The sequence below is a fragment of the Oryza glaberrima genome, chromosome 3 (genome assembly GCF_000147395.1).
Source record: "Oryza glaberrima chromosome 3, OglaRS2, whole genome shotgun sequence".
NCBI lineage: Eukaryota > Viridiplantae > Streptophyta > Magnoliopsida > Poales > Poaceae > Oryza > Oryza glaberrima.
In genome coordinates, this window is record NC_068328.1 from 30,036,741 (window position 1) to 30,055,500 (window position 18,760).

The window sequence follows — 18,760 nt, forward strand, 5'->3', positions numbered from 1 at the left end:
GGATTCATCACGGATTCGTCATTATCCTTATCGTGCTTTCTCACCAATATACTGTACAGGAACCACATGATTTAGGATTTTCTAGATCGCTAGTACTAGTAGTTTGCTGTTCGCCATGTACTACAGTGGTCACCGACACAAACGTGTCCCAAGGAGATTGGTGAAGACTATCGTTACTCTTCCCACGATTAATGCTTAATTAATTAGTGTAGCTGCATCAACAGATGAGACTTCCGAGTGAGATACTACATGGTCCATGGATAAGGTGCATCACTGCGTTGAACAAAATCTCTTGCATGTATGTGCAAATGAACTGAAGTGAACAGAAGGGTGCTCAAATTACACCCAGTCAATTAATGAACACCACCACTTCTGGGGACAAAATAGAGAAACAAAACAGAAAAAGAAGAGGAACCTAACACCCCTTTCCTTACATCCCCAAGACGAAAAATAACATCTTCACCGTACAACATCATCACCATCGTCCCCTCACCACTACTAACCAAAAGCATCCTATACAAACTTTACACACGCTGGTTGCTACCCCGCACGAATCCTCTCATGAAAAAACAAGAAGATGAGGTAGAACCGGTAGATAATTCACAGTATAATAAGATTGTAATGTCAGCACAACGCCATCTCCATTTTATCCCTTCCAGTGTGTTTCTGTTGTACTGTGTCTTCACCCCAGATTTTGCTGAATGGGCTGGGGCCTGGGCCAACCATATTGTAGAATGTTTCTGCATGCCGAGGCCAACTCTGAGTTCTTTCTTTGGCAGCACAAGCAGGCGCTTGTCAGATTCTGGGTGAGAAAGGAACCAGAGGTATATAACTTAACTACGGCTCTCTATATGTGCAGGTGAATCCTGACTATCCTCTGTTGAGCTGTTGCTATGAAACCTTAAAGCTATCATCTTTTAGTGACCATGAGAACAAGTGGCCACTGGCATCCCCGCTCAGAAGCTGCTTCAGGTCGGGTGGAAGACAAAGGGCAGTGACCGGGTGCTTGTGAGCCTTGAGCACCTTCTGAAGAAGTAGCCTGTACTCCTGAGTCTGGCCATTCAAGCTCATCCCTCCAAGGGTGGACGGTGGAGATTTGCTCTTGCTGTTTGCTGCCTCATCAGACGTGTAGTGCACCATCTTCCATACCTTCACAGCACCGCTTTGATGACCTGTCACGTACCAGTTTGTGTCCTGCCAGTCCGAGTTTGTAGTGCTTGCCACAGACAAGATGAGATCCGAAGGAAGCTGAGAGGTGTTAACCACAGCAAGACAGTCTCCGTTGACGCTCCAAACAGCAAAAAGAACACCGGCACCAGTCAGGATCTCACCAGTGAGATTGTTCACATGTAACGCAGACACTGATGCTGGGAACCTTGGCAGCTGCTTCACAAAGGCCAGGCTTGTCAGGTCCCACAAGATCACTGAACAGTCATCGGAGCCAGAGACAATTAATGAGTAAGGCTGGCTCACATAGATACATGTTATCTTGGCAGTGTGAGCGCACAGAGCTTTCTCCATTCTCAGGAGACGACGAGTGCCATCTTTGAAAAATCTCCATACTGCAACTACACCATCATCACCACCTGTTGTGAGAATGTTGCCGTCATGGCTAACTCCAGTGCACTGAATCTGACTACCACCATGAAGGTTTTCATGTGTTGATACAAGTTTATCCTGATCATAGGTCAATATTCTCAAACTGCGGTCAGGAAATCCCCAGGAAATATATTCACTATAATTTACTGGCTTGAGAAAGCTGTTCGCTGCAGCAATTAGGATCTTATCATTGTAGGTCACAATCTGGGAAACTGATGATGTTGTCTTCCGAATCTCTTGATGTGTAAGATACGCACTGTACCGTAGAGGATGAGGAAGGACCTTCCTGTCAGTCCGTCTCTGAGGATGTGGTTTTTGGAATAATTGTTTGGGGGTCTGACCAAAATGATTGATTTGTGCCAGTATCGAAGCTTTCATGGTAGGATCTGATACGGAATCTATGTCAACATTGCCTTCATACGTGTAGTGATAGAAGACATTTACAGCATCTTCAGCTGCCTGCCATATACAAAAGAAATAACAATTAGAACAAGTTAATAAATATGATTAGCAGAAAACTTCCCCTGTTTCGTGTCACAATTTTACAAGTCACTCTGGTTTACATTCACAAATGTAAAATACTTCTGGCTAACAGTGTAGAAATCAATGCTCAGAGTTGAAAGACCATGAGAAAGTAAAAAATGATACAAATTTAGAATGCTGAACAAGACCTAGAAAAAACTATTGAGAGGTTTTGAATGGGTAAGATGCTATAAAGGACAAAATTTATCAATCTATAAAAAAACACAATCCATTTTCCTTTGTAAAAAACTACAAAAATGTCTGAATTGTCATGGACTCATGACGATGGCAACGTCACCACCACTAGGACCACAGAAATGAAGGAATACGAATCTATAACAGAAGATAACACCCTGGTTTTTAAGACAAACATATTTATGTTGTCATGATGACGGCAATATCACCACCATTAGGAACAATAAAGAATGCACAAACATGAGATGGCCTATACCTTTCCTCTCTGCTTATATCCAAAAATAAGATCTATCCAGTGATGCAGATTCTCGGATACATAGTCTGACTCCAAGGCTTCTCGATGCTTCCTGATGAACTCTCTGGAGCTACCTTTAGCCCAAGGTGGCAAAACAACATCACCAACCTGAAATCATTATTTTACAGATTACATGCAGCTTGAATAGGTTTGGTTAAGAGTATTGCCATTACATATTTACATCCAGTTAAAAGTTCAGTGCACTTTTGTGTAAGTAGCATACCTTCTCTCCGGACTGTTTCTCCCCCAAGTCCAGATTAAATTGGTTCTCCAAAAATTCAGGCAAATAATAGAACTCCGGAATCAATTCTTTGACATCTGATGTGTTGCTCTTGCCAGCAGCACTTACCCATGTATCTTTAACACTATTGAATAAACGGTCTGCATGGTCAAATTGTCCACCCTGTAATTTCTGATTTTCCATACTAAAGGGAGGCAGTCTTAAAAGATAGAAAAGGACAATCCCAGCACTTGAATAATGAGAACCATAATGGAACTTTGGTACTTCAGGGTCATCCCAGCTATCATATCTGAAGTAAACAGAAGAAGGTATTTCAGATAATGTTAGATGCACAAATTCTTATCTTATGTACAGCAATACTACAGCCTAAAGGCATAGTCTTTTATATTAAGAAATAAACAAAATAAGTATATCCATTGATGTTAGATGAACAAACCTCTTACGGAATTCCTCTTCTCCCCCTTCAGTTTGACATCCCATTGGTTTGTCAAGCTTACGGAACGTCTGTGGGTTTCTCAGATCTAAAGTATCACTCTCATAATCTGCAAGAACCCATGGAAATACTGGGTATTGCGTAAGGTCACTGTATCCTCGACCAGCAAGTGTATTTAGATGCATGAGATATTGGAAGTTGGTAATTTCTCCACTCTGCCATCTTTTAGAAAATGATTTTGCCATTATTTTGAAAAGACGGCTCCCCTCACCGCTATCCTGTTTTGAGGATGCTGATATTGTTGTGTCCAACCTGTTAATGATAGGTAAAAGTATACTTCAATGTCAAAAAAAGTGTATTGTAAAAATCATTAAAAAATAATGCCTAGTTGTGCAACTTAAAATTTGACTGTGCATGTGCAGGAAGAACATGAGAGCAATTAGAAACCTCCAGCATACAATAAAGGCCTTAGGACTTAATTTCATGTGTCTGTCTATCAATTCATACTTGCACTCACAATATGTTCCCACCATAGATGATAAATCACTTAGAACTTGCTAATTACCAGATTAAGTAGGGAAGGGTGAGAATTGACTAATAAAAAAAAACAAAGATATTGCAAATTTACATATATTTCTGGCAGTTTCGCTAGTTTTAACAGAATTATGCCCGTTTCTTGTGGTGTTAGTCCAAAAAAAAACTACTCTATTTTGTTGCTAAGATTTTTCTTTAAAAAAATGACATTGAGCGGTACTCGATGGACGTAAGCAGACAGTTTCCAGTCTAATCTTGTTCAGCGGTTGTGATAAACCTATCAGGATAGACAAAGAAACACATAAACCTGTTGTGAACCTATGCCAAGGGATCATATCTAGATGGTTTCAACTCTGAAAACTACATAGCCTTGATAGTAGGACCTGACATTCAGATCTTATACTAAAGAAATGACTGACATGCATGGTAATTACTGAGTGTATGTATTTGCAAAGAGTTAAGAATACAAACATGCTATTTCGTGGGAGGTTCATGGCGGTCAGATTTTTGAAAACATCCTCCCTCTCCTTTTTGTGGAAAACTAAAAGCTCGTTACACCCGTCCATACTGAAAATCTCAATTGCAACAGGGCGAAGCTGATAATCACGCTTTAGGAGCTCATGGACGCTATCAAGCTTCCACATATGCCATGGATGAGGCAAATTGCTGCTACTGCAAAGCTTCTCCTTACCCCAAGCACCTCCATTGTATGCCCATGCTCTGCCACCAAGCAAAACTTTTGCTGTTGCACCCCACGTAGATGGTGATTTTTGGTGAGAATCGCAGCTTCCCAATACATCCTTTTTTACACCTAAAGCTTGATCGATGACAGAGAGCTCATCTTCATTGCCTTTTTCGTAAATGCAATTGGAATCATCAATGTAGAAGTTCTCAATGATGTATAAGCTAAGTTCTCCAATTAAAAATATTCCATCATGCTTGTCAAGACCAGCAACCCGTTCACAATTGTACTTATGCCTTATTTTTTCAGAAGGTTCCAGATAAGGTCTGATAAGATACTCTCCATTGTCAAGCAACTCCTTTTCCGATTTATCCTCTGAGGTTCTTGTATCGGTGCCCTTAACTGAAGGTGCCCGTCTAGGTGAATTAAATTCAGATTTACCGTGGACACTCTCTGTCATGTGATAAGAAAAGGAACTTGATTTCGCTCCATGTTCTGTTGCAGAGTGAAGACTTTGTTCGTTAATGCTGCTTTTATCATCAGTCCAGCCAATTGGAGGTGACACTGTGCTTCCTCCTTTGAATATGTCATCTTCATCTTTGAACGATGCAAAATCAGCAGCATCAAGATCCTTCCGTTCTGTGTCATAGGTCAAAAGATTCAAGCCTGACATTGTATCTGATCCAGATGTCATCACCATGTGCCCATCCTCTTTCTTGGTAATCTTAACATCATCTAACCCAAGGTTGCTGGCTAGAACATTATGAATAGTATCTATCTTAAATTTGGACGGTTCAAGTTTCTTCCGCATTCTATACGGTCCTTCAACAGCGCACAGCTGCCATGCAGGCTCTGTCGATAATTGCCGCACAGGGAAAATGCCTCTTTCATGTACAAGCTGTTGGAGCTGGCTTTGCCACTCACTTTCTCCATGCAGTATCCATCCATATTTGTCTTGACGAATCGCTCTTAGCTCTGTAGACATTACATCACGAACCAAATCAAGATTGTACCTCCGTTCATTTATCTGCTCCCAGTGCCTTGAATCTAGTTTTGCAATTTCACGTAATTTTCGTCCCATATCTTTCTTGCGCCTGACCTCCATGCCTTTTATTCTCACCCCAGGAAATTTTGCTGAGCCAGTAATATATTGAACCCACATTATTAAAGCGCACTGGTCTAACACTTTACTTATTGTTTGCTGAGAACTCTGGAGCCATTCAAAAAACGCTGTTGTACTTCCAGTCAGTAGTTTGTCGAGCCCTCCATGCAAGATATCCATCTGTTGCCCTTGGTTAGGCTTACTAACTAGGAGGTCCTCAAGAGACGGACGCCGATGCACTACCAAGTATTTAAGTAAATCCACTGCTAAATTTTGTGCAGTTAACCTCTTGTCACAAAGAAGTGCCATTAAATTTATGCAGAAACAACACATTAGATCATTATCAACATTGCTTGGACACAGCACCAGCCTCTTGTTGGCAATCAGAAGCTGAAGAACAGTACAGATATCAACAGTATAATCTTCCTGGGAAGGTTTAAAAATACCTAAACTTCTTCCAGTTTCTGTTAGGAAAGCCAGATTTGCAAGCAAGTCATCCTCCCCCATATTCTTAAGGAATGTTGGCAAGAAACAATACATTACCATCCGGTTAGTGTTCTTCAATATGGCGTGGATGTAAGGATCAAGTTGCCTGCCTCCTCGAGCAATGGATAGAATACCTTTACCTGAAGGTACTGCATCTTCAATACGGCCATCTTTATTAGAAAGCTGCAACATGGACATTAAAAATTCTAGCGTACGTAGCACACCGACTGGGGTTGGAAAGCAGCCCATGTATACACGATCAACAATCATCCAGCAAAGTGGGTCCAAATTTGCAGACCAGCGGCTCTTGTCAAGTTTCTTCCCATCTTCTTCATCATCAAGTAACAGTTTTCTTTCAAGGAAGTTCATCAGTCTGCTTAGACACAAACCTTGAAAAACCAAAGCAGAATCGATATCTACAAACAGAGGCACACACTCCAGGATGCTCTCAATAAAGAGTGTTGCTTTGAGCTGTTCTGAGATAATATCAGCAAGGATTTGAGCAATGAAATCAAGAACAGCAGTGGCTCCTGCAGAGCAAGGACCACCCCCATAACCTAAATCATCTATGTCAAGCAAAAGCTTCGAATTAATTGGGAAAAGTGTGTTCACTGCAGGTGACCCCTGAATGTTTGTCTTCAGATCAGGGGATGAATCGAGGTCAATCCCAGATATAGTTGAAGACATGGATGGAGAGGCTGTTAGCTGCCTACCATCGCTGTATGATCCTGCACTGCCAGGCCAAGATGCAAATGGAGCCATCGGAGATGCAGTAGGGGTACTTGCTGCTTTGTGAGCTGATCTCTCAGATAAAACAGGAGACCCAATATTGTTCATAGAAGCTGAAGTGGGTGAATCAGCTGGTTGGTGGGAATCAGCAATGCCATTTGAACTTGGGGCTGACATCTGTCCTTGATCATGAGCACTCTGAACCACTTGGTTTGCTTGTCCATTCAAAAACGTGGTGCTCGATGCCTGATTGGAAGAGTCGTCTGCTTTTACTTCAGCAGTTTCAAAAGAGTTATGCATGCCACTACTTCCTGAGCTCGAACTTTTCTGCTCCTGGGGAAAACTTGCAATACTAAAAGTTTTGGCAGATTGTTCCTGATCCTGTGGCAAATTCGAAAAAGTATCTTTTAGACTTTCGTTGTCATCATCATGCATACACTTCTCATCTGTTGCCGCAGATGTTAGGTCCTTCGCCATCTTCACGGCACAATCAGACCTGCAGAATAAAAAGGTTTTAGCCTAAACATCTAGAGCATCACATAACTTAACATATGCACACTATACGAACCTTACACAAGAGAAATATAGGTCAACACAGCTCTCTAGGAAATCATGCCGCCTGCAAACAGCAGAGAATGGTGGGCACATTTTTGTCAAATCAACCATGAACCGCAGTATTGAAGTAGCAACAGCAGGTGCTGCAGCTTCACCACCCATTAACCTAGCTGCATATGTCTTATGCATCAAGGCTTCTCCCTGAAGATCACCTCCCATGTCTGGTGTCGATTCCACAAGATCCGCAACTAAGGTGCCATTAAGGTGTGAAAGATTATTATTCTGATGTGCAAGCATAGACTTCATAATCAATGAATCAAATGTAGCTTTTGCCATTGCAATGATAGTATCCAATAGATCTACAAACTTCAATTCTCCGCAGTTTTCATCACTAGGCATAAGAGAATGGAAATCAAGCATGCGGACCTCTGGTACTCGAGGAAAAACAGGCTTTCCAAAAATCAGACAGAAGAGTATATAATATATTTCAGGGGAATCATAGAAGCTTGGAAGCACATGATTCAACCCTTGGAAACCTCCACTTGTACGGAACTTTAGAGCAAAAGTGGCAGAGGATGTAAGGCAAACTCCTAAGAGAGTCATGATCCATCTCATACTTGTTGGGTGCACAGCTTCATCAAGGAAATATGTGACTAATCTGGACGAAACAACTTTGTGCCATTGCTCCAGCATATCTTCAGCATTTATGGTTACTTGTAGATCAATAAGCATTTCTAGTAACATGTTCCTCACAATGACATGCTTTCCCATGGCCTCCCGAACAATCTGGCGGTTTGGTGTAAGTTCTGGAGGATCAAATGTCATGATTACGAATCTTACAACAAGCTCCAACTCAGAAGCTAGAAAACCATCCTCCAAGATGACACCAAGCAGAACAACTAGCTTTTCCAGGACAGGAATTTCAACATCACCACGTTGTAAAGTGACAAGAAGATGTTGTACAAGATTAATTCGCCGCAGTATTGTGAGGTTATGATTTCTAAACCAATGCATTGATACCATCCTCTCAAGAAATCCAAGGAGAGTTATTTGTACTGATATAGGAGCAGTAACCCAAATGGTCCAATCCAATAGAACATGTTCGACCATATCAGCATTTGACAAGACTATAAACTCAGAAGTCTCCCCAGCTAAGTCGGCATTCTCAAGCTCAGACAGATGGCTAAAAGAATCCTTTTGTGCTGAAAAATCATCTAGATCTCCATGTGATCCAATAGAAGACATATCATCACCAAACTTGGGTAATGTAAGATCATCAAGACTGGACTCTGGGGAGATTCCAGATGCATAGCTTGCTGTTCGGTTCATATTTGACTTTTGTGGCTCAGGAAATGAAGCTCCACAAGCAGCAATACGGAAAAAGATATCAAGAGACTGCATGTCAAATAATGACATTCTCCTATGCAGAAAAAGTGCAAGAAGATGATAACCCCTCAAGGACTGCATGTCCTTCACATTTTGATGGCTCTGTTGAAGAGATAGTGCAAGCAGTTCTAGTGCCATGTGCAGCATATCCCTAGTTTCAGCGGCTTCCACAAGAGCAAGAACAACAGGAATCCCACCAACTGTTTGAACAGTGTCACCAATTGTGCACTGGTTACACACATAAACATCCCCACTTAGGCGCCCATACCGCGGTATACCTGTCATTTCAAAGAACATAGTGAATATTGACATCTTCCAAGAGAAAAAAGTTTAAATAAAAATAGCTAGAAGTTCAATCACCTCCTATTGGGGATGCAGCAGCAGAAGTTGGATCAACAAGGTTCAGCAAGGACAAAGTCCCAGATGCTCGAAAAGCATCTGATGAAGTCCCATCAAATGCAAATATTAGCTTCTTCCCGGACAGTTGTAAGGAAAGATTTCTTAACCTTTCCATATCCCAAACGATTCCACTGCTCTCAAGTCTAGAGTTCCCTTGTTTCATTGCGCTATCAACACGCTGGCTGCCTGAAGGTGCAATTACTTCCAATTCCAATGAATCAAGAATTGCCATCACCTCCCCACCACAGGCCCAGTTAGGGACAAATCTCAGAAGATCAGTGTCCTGGAACAATCCCCTGTAACCTTGTCCAAGAATATACATGAAGCAAATGCTGCCAGGTGTTAAGACTTCCTCAAAAAGATAACAACACCGAAGCCGCCATGATAGGTCTGAAACTTTGGCTCGGATAGCAGGTGTACCAAGTGTTACTTGCAAGGATTTACCAAATGGGGATGGAGAGTATCCAAGTTTGCCGGTGTGCCTCAACTTTCCATCAAGATATAGACTGGCCACACTTGATTGAAAGAGGCCAGCTAATGCATTTGGTTTGCTATGTACAACTGCAAGATGATGCCATTTCCCTTCTTCCATCTCAATGCCTGGAAATGATAATGAACTTGAATTGCTTGTTGCAATGGTAAAAACACCATTGTCATGGAGATAAAGTTCTGCATACAGAGTGTTGGCATCATCAACTGCACCTACAGAAAAGATGCGCATAACTTGTCCGTTCCTTTTACTATAAGACCCTTTTGATGTTTTTTCTGCTTCTTTAGGATGGCTTCTAAAGAAGTTCTGAAATTGGAACCAGCAAACGAAAGAGTATCCAGAAACAGGTGGCCATGTCCTCTCTCCTAATGAAACTTGAATAGATGAATGACCAGCTTTGCTCATGTCCAACTCAATGAAAGGGGCTAGAGAAATACTTCCTTGTCTGACATCTTCAATTTGGATTAACTTGTCCATCATATTAACAAAAAGATGACCAGAACACTTCACTTTCAGCTGAAGTATATACCTCACCAGAAGTCTTAGTTCAGAAGAAGACAGCCTGACAAAGAAAAAACATAACATGTACCACAACTAACAAATCAAGCTTCTATATAAAATTAACCATCAAATATAACTAACCTATAAGCACCCAGAACTTCAACAATTCTCAAAGCGTGATTAAGGATAGAAGATGAGCCCTCCAAAAATGGGTTGATTGTCTCGAGTAGAAGACCAACACATCCTGTATAACAAAAAGGGCAAGAATAACATAAGGCAAACTCGCCAGCTAAAGTAAAGGAAACAGAGGTGACAAAACAATTGCTGTCCATACCTACAGAAGTTAAATTCTCCTGGTTGAAGGGACCAGCATTTGCTAGCTTCTCAATGAATCTCAGCAGCTCGAGTTGAACTTTAGGTGTAAATACTAGCAAAGAGCGGATCAAAACAACTACAGCGCTAGCATTATATATACGCTCCTTGTCAAGCCTTGATAGTCCAAATGAGGTTGCAGACAAGAAACCTGATTCATCCTCTGGGTTTTCAGATGAAATGCTCTCTACCTGCAGGTTACTAGTGGGAGGAAGAACAACCTCAAGTGCAAGCTCAAGCAAAAGCAAGATAACATGCTTCTCACAATCCACACAGAGCAACCCAGATTCAGACAGAAGATCATAGAAAGTGTTGGAAGACAGGATTGTATGCAGTCTTATCCTATTAACAGGATTGCTGTATACTGCAGCTGTCATAGCTCGCATTAGAAAACCAAAGATCTTCATATGAGTAAGCAAAGATGATTCAGTCTCCTCGTTTTCACTGTCATTCTGGAAACTGTGAAGCGTTGTTAGTAGCAGGGAAAACCCAGTGGCTTCTCCAAAAATTCTTTGAGCTGAACTGTTTGCCCCAAGAATACGCCACAAAGCGCCAAAAGTGTCACACTTCGCATCATTGTCAAGTTTCTGTTGAGAACCTGACGAAGTTGATACCATCCCACTCTTCAAGATTTCTATCAGGGACCCTATTTCCTCTGGATGAGCCTGAAAACAATGTCAAAGGAGTCATAGCTCATATGGTGCTCGTGAAATTCAATTTTTAAGCATCATTAAAATTAACAAATCATAGGGGAAATAGACCCTTAAGGTTTTTACAAGTCATTCACTCCCATGAACTTGGCATTTTATGCCCTAAACTAAGATGATTCGTGATTAAAAATGACTATGTATTTCATGGGAGTCAGGTTCTAACACAAACCTGAAGAGAATCTTCGATTATCAGGCAAGACAATAGCCGTAATACCCCAGATCTGTGGCTTTCAGATACCAAGAAAGGAAGAATCGTATTAACGCCATTAGAAGATCTGAAAGTTTGTTGATTAGGCTCAGCTCTCTTCAGCAGATAAAAAAGACAATCCCAAGCAACAGTTATTGTCCCTTCATCTTCAAACATGGGAAATTTGGTGGAACCAGAAGCCATTAGCTTCGGAGAAAGAATCGCATCTTTGTTATCCACGGTTTTTCGAAAACTACTTGCACTGGACATCCTCTGTGCAGACTTAGGGGTCCTGTTTTGTGGCTCCTCTCCAAAAAAAAGCTTGTTCTGTTTCAGGTCATCTAACAACGCTCCAAGTACACCTACTTCCCTGAGAACCTTTTTGTACTGCTGATCAAAGGAAAGGAGCTTCACAAAGAAAGAGAGTATTGTATGCTTAAGACTGGTAGAAATTGGTTGCTGCAGTAAGCAACAGAGTGATAACAACTCCTGCTCTGGGATGCAGTTTACAACAGTGACCGCATATTCTAAAATTTTTAAGATGACCTCTTGAAGTGCTGGAGGGAAGCCACCCATGTTTAGGATAAAAAGAGGCACAGTTCGCAGTTGTTGACATAGCTTGTAATTCTCAAGATGACTTGAGAAAATCTTGAACATTCTATTTAAAACTTCAGCTTGCACTTCCAAGTTGTCTGCCTTCAGAAATATATCCTGTAGCATCTGAATGGCCTCAAGATCTTTTACTTTGGGACTGTTAATCTCCAAAATCTCATCTGCGAACTTGTCAACAGATGGAGTCCGGCTTCTGTTGTGGCCTGTTCCCTTCCCATGAGAAGATTTCATACTTTTACCAACATAATTTTCAGACAGTCCAGTTTGCGACAAATTTACAAGAACATCAAGCAATCTTGATAGCTGTGGTGAAAGATCGGATGTGAATGTATCTTGTTCTGATCTGTGAGGAGGATTCACTCCATCCTCAGATGCTAACTTGGGCGAAGATTGGAGAACCTGGTTCTTATGTAAGCTACATAGTGTAAGAGCAAACTGAACAAGGAACTGATAGCCATGAGCATTATGTATATCTTCCCTGAGCCTAACGGATCCAGCTTCTGCAATATTAACCATATATTGAAATATTAGCAAACGCTATAGCTGAGTAGCTGACCATGAATTATGTACACATTGAAAAAATATCAAGATGAAATGTATCTGAATGGCAAAAGTCTGTCCATGTTTACCAGGCCTGTAAGATAGCTCAACACATTCAAGTAAGAGATCCACAATGCCCATGGTGTAAGCAGCATCACCATTCTGCGGATTGAAATCTTTCACGGCCATAAGGAGAACTTTAATCTAAAAGGCATAGGACTTATTAGCAATAGTGCAAAAGAGTAGATGTTCCAAACACACAAAAAAGAGAGAGAGAGAGAGAGAGAGAGAGAGAGAGAGAGATAACTATACCAAAATGAAATACTCTAGATAATTCAATAAAAAGGTATTAATTGCTCTACAGGAGTTCTATTATTTGCCAAGAAAGCTCAGTACAGACACATTTTTACATTGAGTATGGTGTCAAGGAGCCCTAATAACTACTAAGATACAATTGCTAAAAACAGAAGAACAAGATCAAAATATTTCAACCCACAATGAAGAAGAGATAAAGAATGTACCAACTGATGCTTCCTTATATAGTTTGCTGAAGTCCCATTGTCATTCGTAAGAAGGAGACCAAGAACCTGCTCAGTTAAGGAATAAATATATTAGGAACTTACGGTGTGGCAGGAAGTCAGGTATCCACAAAAAATGTTGCATCATATCAACTTACCTGCATTGCGTGGCGATGAAGCTGAATTGTGTGAATTGGAACAAGACCCTCCCTAAATTGAGAGAACACGGTCAGGGAACCATTTGCAACCATGTGGAATAGAACTTGTAGAGCATCATCTTCAATTAGGCTTGGTGCAGCAGATGGATGGCTCGCTAGTGCCTTCATTGTATGTACTACACTTGCCTCGATCTCCATAGAGCAAAAAACAAGGGGAAAAAAAATCAAAACTCAAATTAACCAGGCAAAGAAATTAAGAAGGTTTAACATATCACATAATGCAGGTTTGGCATAAAACGAATGCCTTGTATTAGTTCAGATGGATACTCCAGCATGGCACTATGTGAAGTTCAGCGGATAAAGTATTAACAAGTTGTGATTTTGCATCAGAATAAGTTAACAACTCCTCCCTCCGTTTTTCAGTAGATGATGCCATTGACTTTTGGCATGACATTCAACCTTTCATCTTATTCAATGTCATTTATTTTGTTATGACCTGTTTTATCATTAAAGAAAACTTAAGCATGACTTGTATTTCTGCATATTTATACTCAATTTTTAAATGAGACGAATGGTCAAACGATATGCCAAAAATCAACGGCGCTATTTATTAAAAAAGGAGGTAGTATATGATATTGCAAAGGTGAGAACGTGCTTATGCACAGTGGACGGTGATAAGTCCTCCAGTTGTGAGGCTACCAACCAGGGCTCAAAACCTGGTTCTCACCCAAAAAAAAGGTACCTCTCTGTGTATTCCCCAAAAGTAAGTGTTAAGACAGCCTGTGACAACAATGTTCCCATACAGGTAAGTGCCAGCTTTCAGGGCCTTTTCTCGACCTTAAATGCAATGCCTTCGGGATTCTCTCCCCTTGCGTCGAGTTCTTTAAAAAATAATGCAAAGGAAATCCTCTTTATATAAGAACCACGAGACTGGTATTACCTCAAGGCGCCGTGATAGCATAGGACCCCAATCTTTACTCTTCTCACTGGTTGAAACTTCTTGACCAACAGGAGAGGATTTTTGGGAGGATTCATCAGGACTCAATAGGGAATTGAGGATATATATAAGGCAGCACAAAATACCAGAATCCAACAGAGGCTGCTTATCGATAGTCTGTAACCAAGAAATTAAACATGAAAAGCATGTTACTCTGAGCATTTGGCAAATGTTGTTTTAGCCGATTTGAAACACCATATGTCAGTTGCACATTCCTTACTATATCTAAGCTTTGTTTTTTTATCAGAAAGCAGATGCCTCTCTTTTTTTGTCTTATTACATGTGTCATTGTCAATGCAAAAAGGTTGCAAAGGAAAGAACAGGGAACTAAAATTGGTTTTCATACCATAACTTGACTTAGCGGTTGCAAAACCAGCCCAAAATTAACACCAAACATTTAATGGCTAATTGCTTCGATATACAGATTCTCTTTGCAACATTCATTGACAATCATCATTTATTCACAAATATGCAAGATTATATATAGTACACTAAGAACTAACATTGTTTTGACAAGGTTTGTAGTAGAAATACTGCTCTTGTTCAGATGTTTAGAATCATTTTTGTCCTCCAGATGGCTCATACTGTATACTTACAGAGAGGACAAGGTGGATATAAATATAAAGATGAAAACAGTATTACAGAGGTAAATATAACACACTAGTCCAATGTTCATAATAGCTTTGAAGGCAAAAGGAATTTCAAATAACACCTGGAGTATATATATGGCCTATGTATAGCTTTTATCACAATGATGTGCCCTCCTCATCATATTATAATTAGTAAAAATTTACACAAACACAATCACAAAAAACTTGAATACCACAGTTTTGTTGACTTTACGATTATATATATTTAACACCTGATAAGATAATAAGGGAGATTAAATATAACAGAAAACAGAATGATTTGATATTAACAAGAGAAACTGCACGAACCTGTGTCACAAGAACTTCAACTGCATATAACAAATTTGAACCTGGACATATGCCAAGCTGGATAATGGAATAGAAGTTAGCAGAGAATGTATGGTCACATGAAATTTGGAAACTGCACTATAGGCATTATTATAAAGGCTGACCTCTGTGATCTCCGAAAAGAAACCAATAACATCAGCAACACGCAAAGATCTTCCCTTACTGTGAATTCTTAGTTTTTCCACATCTGTAACGAAAGCTCTTCCAATAACAAAAGCAAAAACATGTGCTTCTACTAACCTGTAGTAATCACAAGAATGTTAACAAAACTCGACCTGGATAAAGATTTATGTCATGATAAACAGATATGATTTTAGAATAAACTAAAACAATGTAGCAAATGTATGAAAGTTAACAAGGCATACTTTGTAACTAATTCAGCTACACTAGAGTGCTCCTTCACTAGCCTACAGAAGACATCTACTGCCAAATTTAAGGCCCTTTCTTTCTCCTGTGCAGGGAAAATAAAAGGCACAGTGTTAGGATAAGAACGGACATGCAAGTGCTATGTTCCATGGTGACAAGGTGAACCAAGTGCGATGGTACCTTTTCAGAGCTGGAAGAACGGAATTCTTCCCAGAACCTCCTGAAGTCCAACTCCAACTCATTTTTTCCCCTGCAAATACAAGGTTAAGAACATTTATTTAACAATGGGAGTACAAACTGAGAAATTTTTGCAGGAAATTCACTTGAAACAGCAGATAAAATTCTGGAGAATAATTGAAGCAAAGGGATCAAATGCCTCGTTTTGTCATTCTTAGTACAATCCATGCATCAGAACCATGTGATGCATATATAATGTGAATGCCTGACATGACACCTACAAATAAAATGAACTGCCATGCAAGGATTGGAAGGGCAACTAGCCAACTAACAAGTACGAGAGAGAACTATAACATTATACAGGCTCTAATATTATCCCTTTCCCAGTGCCAGTTACCATACAATACAAGTTTAAGTTACAGAACACCTTGAAACAACGCACACAACGAAGTTACCAACTTTAACAACATAATATCTAGTGGTAGTCCAGAGTCCAGACAAAGCCACAAAGGAATAAAGGATGAGACTCACGATATCTCATTAGTAATGCAATTGCAAAAGTCACTATTCTTTCTTGGTAGGTTAATGATATTTATTGAATGCTGAAGAAATGACAAGAGAACATCTGAATAAAGAACCAGGTATCAAGCATATACAAATGAAAACAGCTCATAAATCTCCATTCTACAGTAAAATATAGAACATATTCTTCATATATGGCATCGATTACAATAGGAACCTTAATTACAACGGTTGTACAGTCAATATTATTACCATGGAACAGAAGAGGACACAGAGAATGCTAACACTGGTAATCACTCTAGGCACGTCATGGTATCAATATAAAGAACAATAACATGCGTGCTCAATTAGCATTTGTTATAGACATTGTGCTCAGATGTATAACATAAACAATAATGCCATTGAATTTAAATATGTCAAAATTTCCAACACATAAAATTACTACTACTTACTTGTTTCCAATAGGGACATGAATATAATCCTAGTAATACAATCAAATTTCACTAAGTGGATATACAAATTTAGCAAGCAACTTCTCAGAGGCAACAATACAGGAACACTATCAAAGTTAAACAGTGTCTTAAAATGCCATGCACCAATCTTATTACTAAAGCACAGCCAATGCAAACATGAATGCTGAATCAACAGATTCATCAAGTTCTCCACCAATTTGGCATCAACCGTGACAAGTAAAACTCCCACCATCTCTACAAGAGCTCATACAAATTTCGCTTCTAATGCAAACGCATAACAAAACCAAAAGAAACAGGCAATAGGCAGCGTACAGACGAATTGAAATCCATGAGCTGACCACACAGCTAACGCATCTCCAACCACCGTCTTATTCCAACATCATTTCTCCCCGGAACCGTATGAGTAAAACCAAAAAAATTTGGAACTTACTGGGAAGCTTGAGCTAAAAACAATATCAGGTGTATCAACCAGCAAAGGTCAAAGCGTATATCAAACGCCTAATCCCGCATCTACCTATCAAATCTCCAAACACGGGGAAAAAAAGCACGCAGAGAACGAGGAAAAAAAAAAAGGTAAAGCATCTACGATCGAACGCTCTCGAAATCCAAATCCGATTGCCATTGCTCAATCCGAAAAAACGCACGCGACAGGATCGCATCGGAGCTGCCTACACCACGACGGATTCAGGCGAGGGACAGTATTTGACTCCACGGCGTGGCGTGGCGTGGCGTGGCGTGGCCTACCTGGCAGGGGACGCGGAGGCGGCGGAGGGCGAGCTCCCGGACGCCGCCGCGACGCCGCCACCTCCGACCGACCCACCCTCGTCGGCGGCGCTGAGCCGCGGGGTGGCTTGGCCGGGGTCGCCCTGCTTCTGGCGGTTGAGCGGGGACGACGACGACCCCGGCGGCGGCGGCGGCGGCGGAGGCGGCTGCTCCTGCTCCTGCTGGCCGGCGAAGACGACCTTACTGAGCAATGTCGACCATTTCATGGTGCCGACCCCTCATCCGCCGCGCAGATCCCGGCCGGATCCCGCCGATTCGCCGGAATTCCGACGCGATCCCCCCCTCCTCCTCTCCTCCCACCCACCTAGCTCCTATCACCAACAACAACAAAAAATCGCCTCCTCCTCCTTCCCCTCCCCGCGTGCGCGCGCCTCTCGCCTCCCTCCTCCTCTGGTCGCCTCCCTCCTCCTCCTCCTGCTCCTATTTTTGCTTGTGTTTTTTCTCTCCCTCGCTTGTAATAATTATTTTTTTTTCCTTTTTCTCTCCCTTTTGTTTCCTCCTTTTCTCCCACGCGCCTCCTCGCTATCTCGTCTTCCTCGACGACGCGCTCTTCCTTCCCCTGTCTTTCTCTCTCTGTTTGGTTTGTAATTTGTGTGTGTACTGTGCGATTTGGTGGGTTATTTGGTTGCTTAGCTTCCTTGTCCATTTTTGTGTTTTTTTCTTTTATTGTGAAAAGAAAATGGCCTTGTGGGTAACATCGTTAACTAGGCTTTACTAACCTCGTCTGACTTTGTGTGCGTTTTACTTTAAAATCTTTTGTGACTTTTGCTTGACGTCTTCGCACTACCGTAATTGGGAGAAAAATGTTTTGCCTGTTCCGACTCACCTATCTTTTGTTTTCCTTTGTGAAAGTGGCAAGCTTGATGTGTGTATTTGAAATAGATTTTAAAAAATAAAATTCTAGAGAGCATGGTGCCTATTCCCTCCATCCAAAAAAAAAATCTAGGATTGGATGTGATATATTCTAATATAATGAATTTGGACAGATGTATATCCAGATTCTGTAATAGGATGTGTTATATTCAGTACTAGGTTGGTTTTTTATGAGACGGAGGGAGTACTTTTTAATGTAAGACTTATCAGGAAATTAACATGTTACAGAGAGAAAATATAAATAGTATGATACTTTTTATATATGTTCGGTGAATATTCAGTTAAAGGAATAATAATAAATTTAGAGTGAGGAATATAACTTAATAGAGAACATGTATAATATTTT

The 18,760-nt window shown here is 40.7% G+C and overlaps 1 protein-coding gene across 1 annotated transcript; it reads right to left on the reverse strand.

The window, feature by feature from the left end:
• Positions 1-278: 278 nt before the first annotated feature.
• LOC127766756 (protein SPIRRIG) lies at positions 279-18,118 on the reverse strand. Its single transcript, XM_052291892.1, has 19 exons — positions 17,503-18,118; positions 15,767-15,836; positions 15,586-15,671; positions 15,325-15,460; positions 15,182-15,238; positions 14,187-14,360; positions 13,247-13,438; positions 13,092-13,157; positions 12,660-12,774; positions 11,401-12,530; positions 10,484-11,186; positions 10,291-10,393; positions 9,120-10,210; positions 7,387-9,037; positions 4,291-7,314; positions 3,289-3,597; positions 2,835-3,141; positions 2,573-2,719; positions 279-2,058 (listed from the first exon to the last, which is right to left on the reverse strand). Exons 1-19 carry the CDS (start codon positions 17,745-17,747, stop codon positions 892-894), a joined length of 10,773 nt encoding a protein of 3,590 aa, XP_052147852.1. The 5' UTR covers positions 17,748-18,118; the 3' UTR covers positions 279-891.
• Positions 18,119-18,760: the final 642 nt, after the last annotated feature.

Excerpts from the sequence above, each read along its gene's own strand:
- LOC127766756 (XM_052291892.1), bottom strand. The coding sequence starts at position 17,747 with ATGAAATGGTCGACATTGCTCAGTAAGGTCGTCTTCGCCGGCCAGCAG. Across the intron at positions 9,038-9,119 it reads TGCTGCATCCCCAATAGGAG|GTATACCGCGGTATGGGCGC; the intron begins GTGATTGAACTT and ends TTGAAATGACAG. Across the intron at positions 2,720-2,834 it reads AGAAACAGTCCGGAGAGAAG|GTTGGTGATGTTGTTTTGCC; the intron begins GTATGCTACTTA and ends TAATGATTTCAG.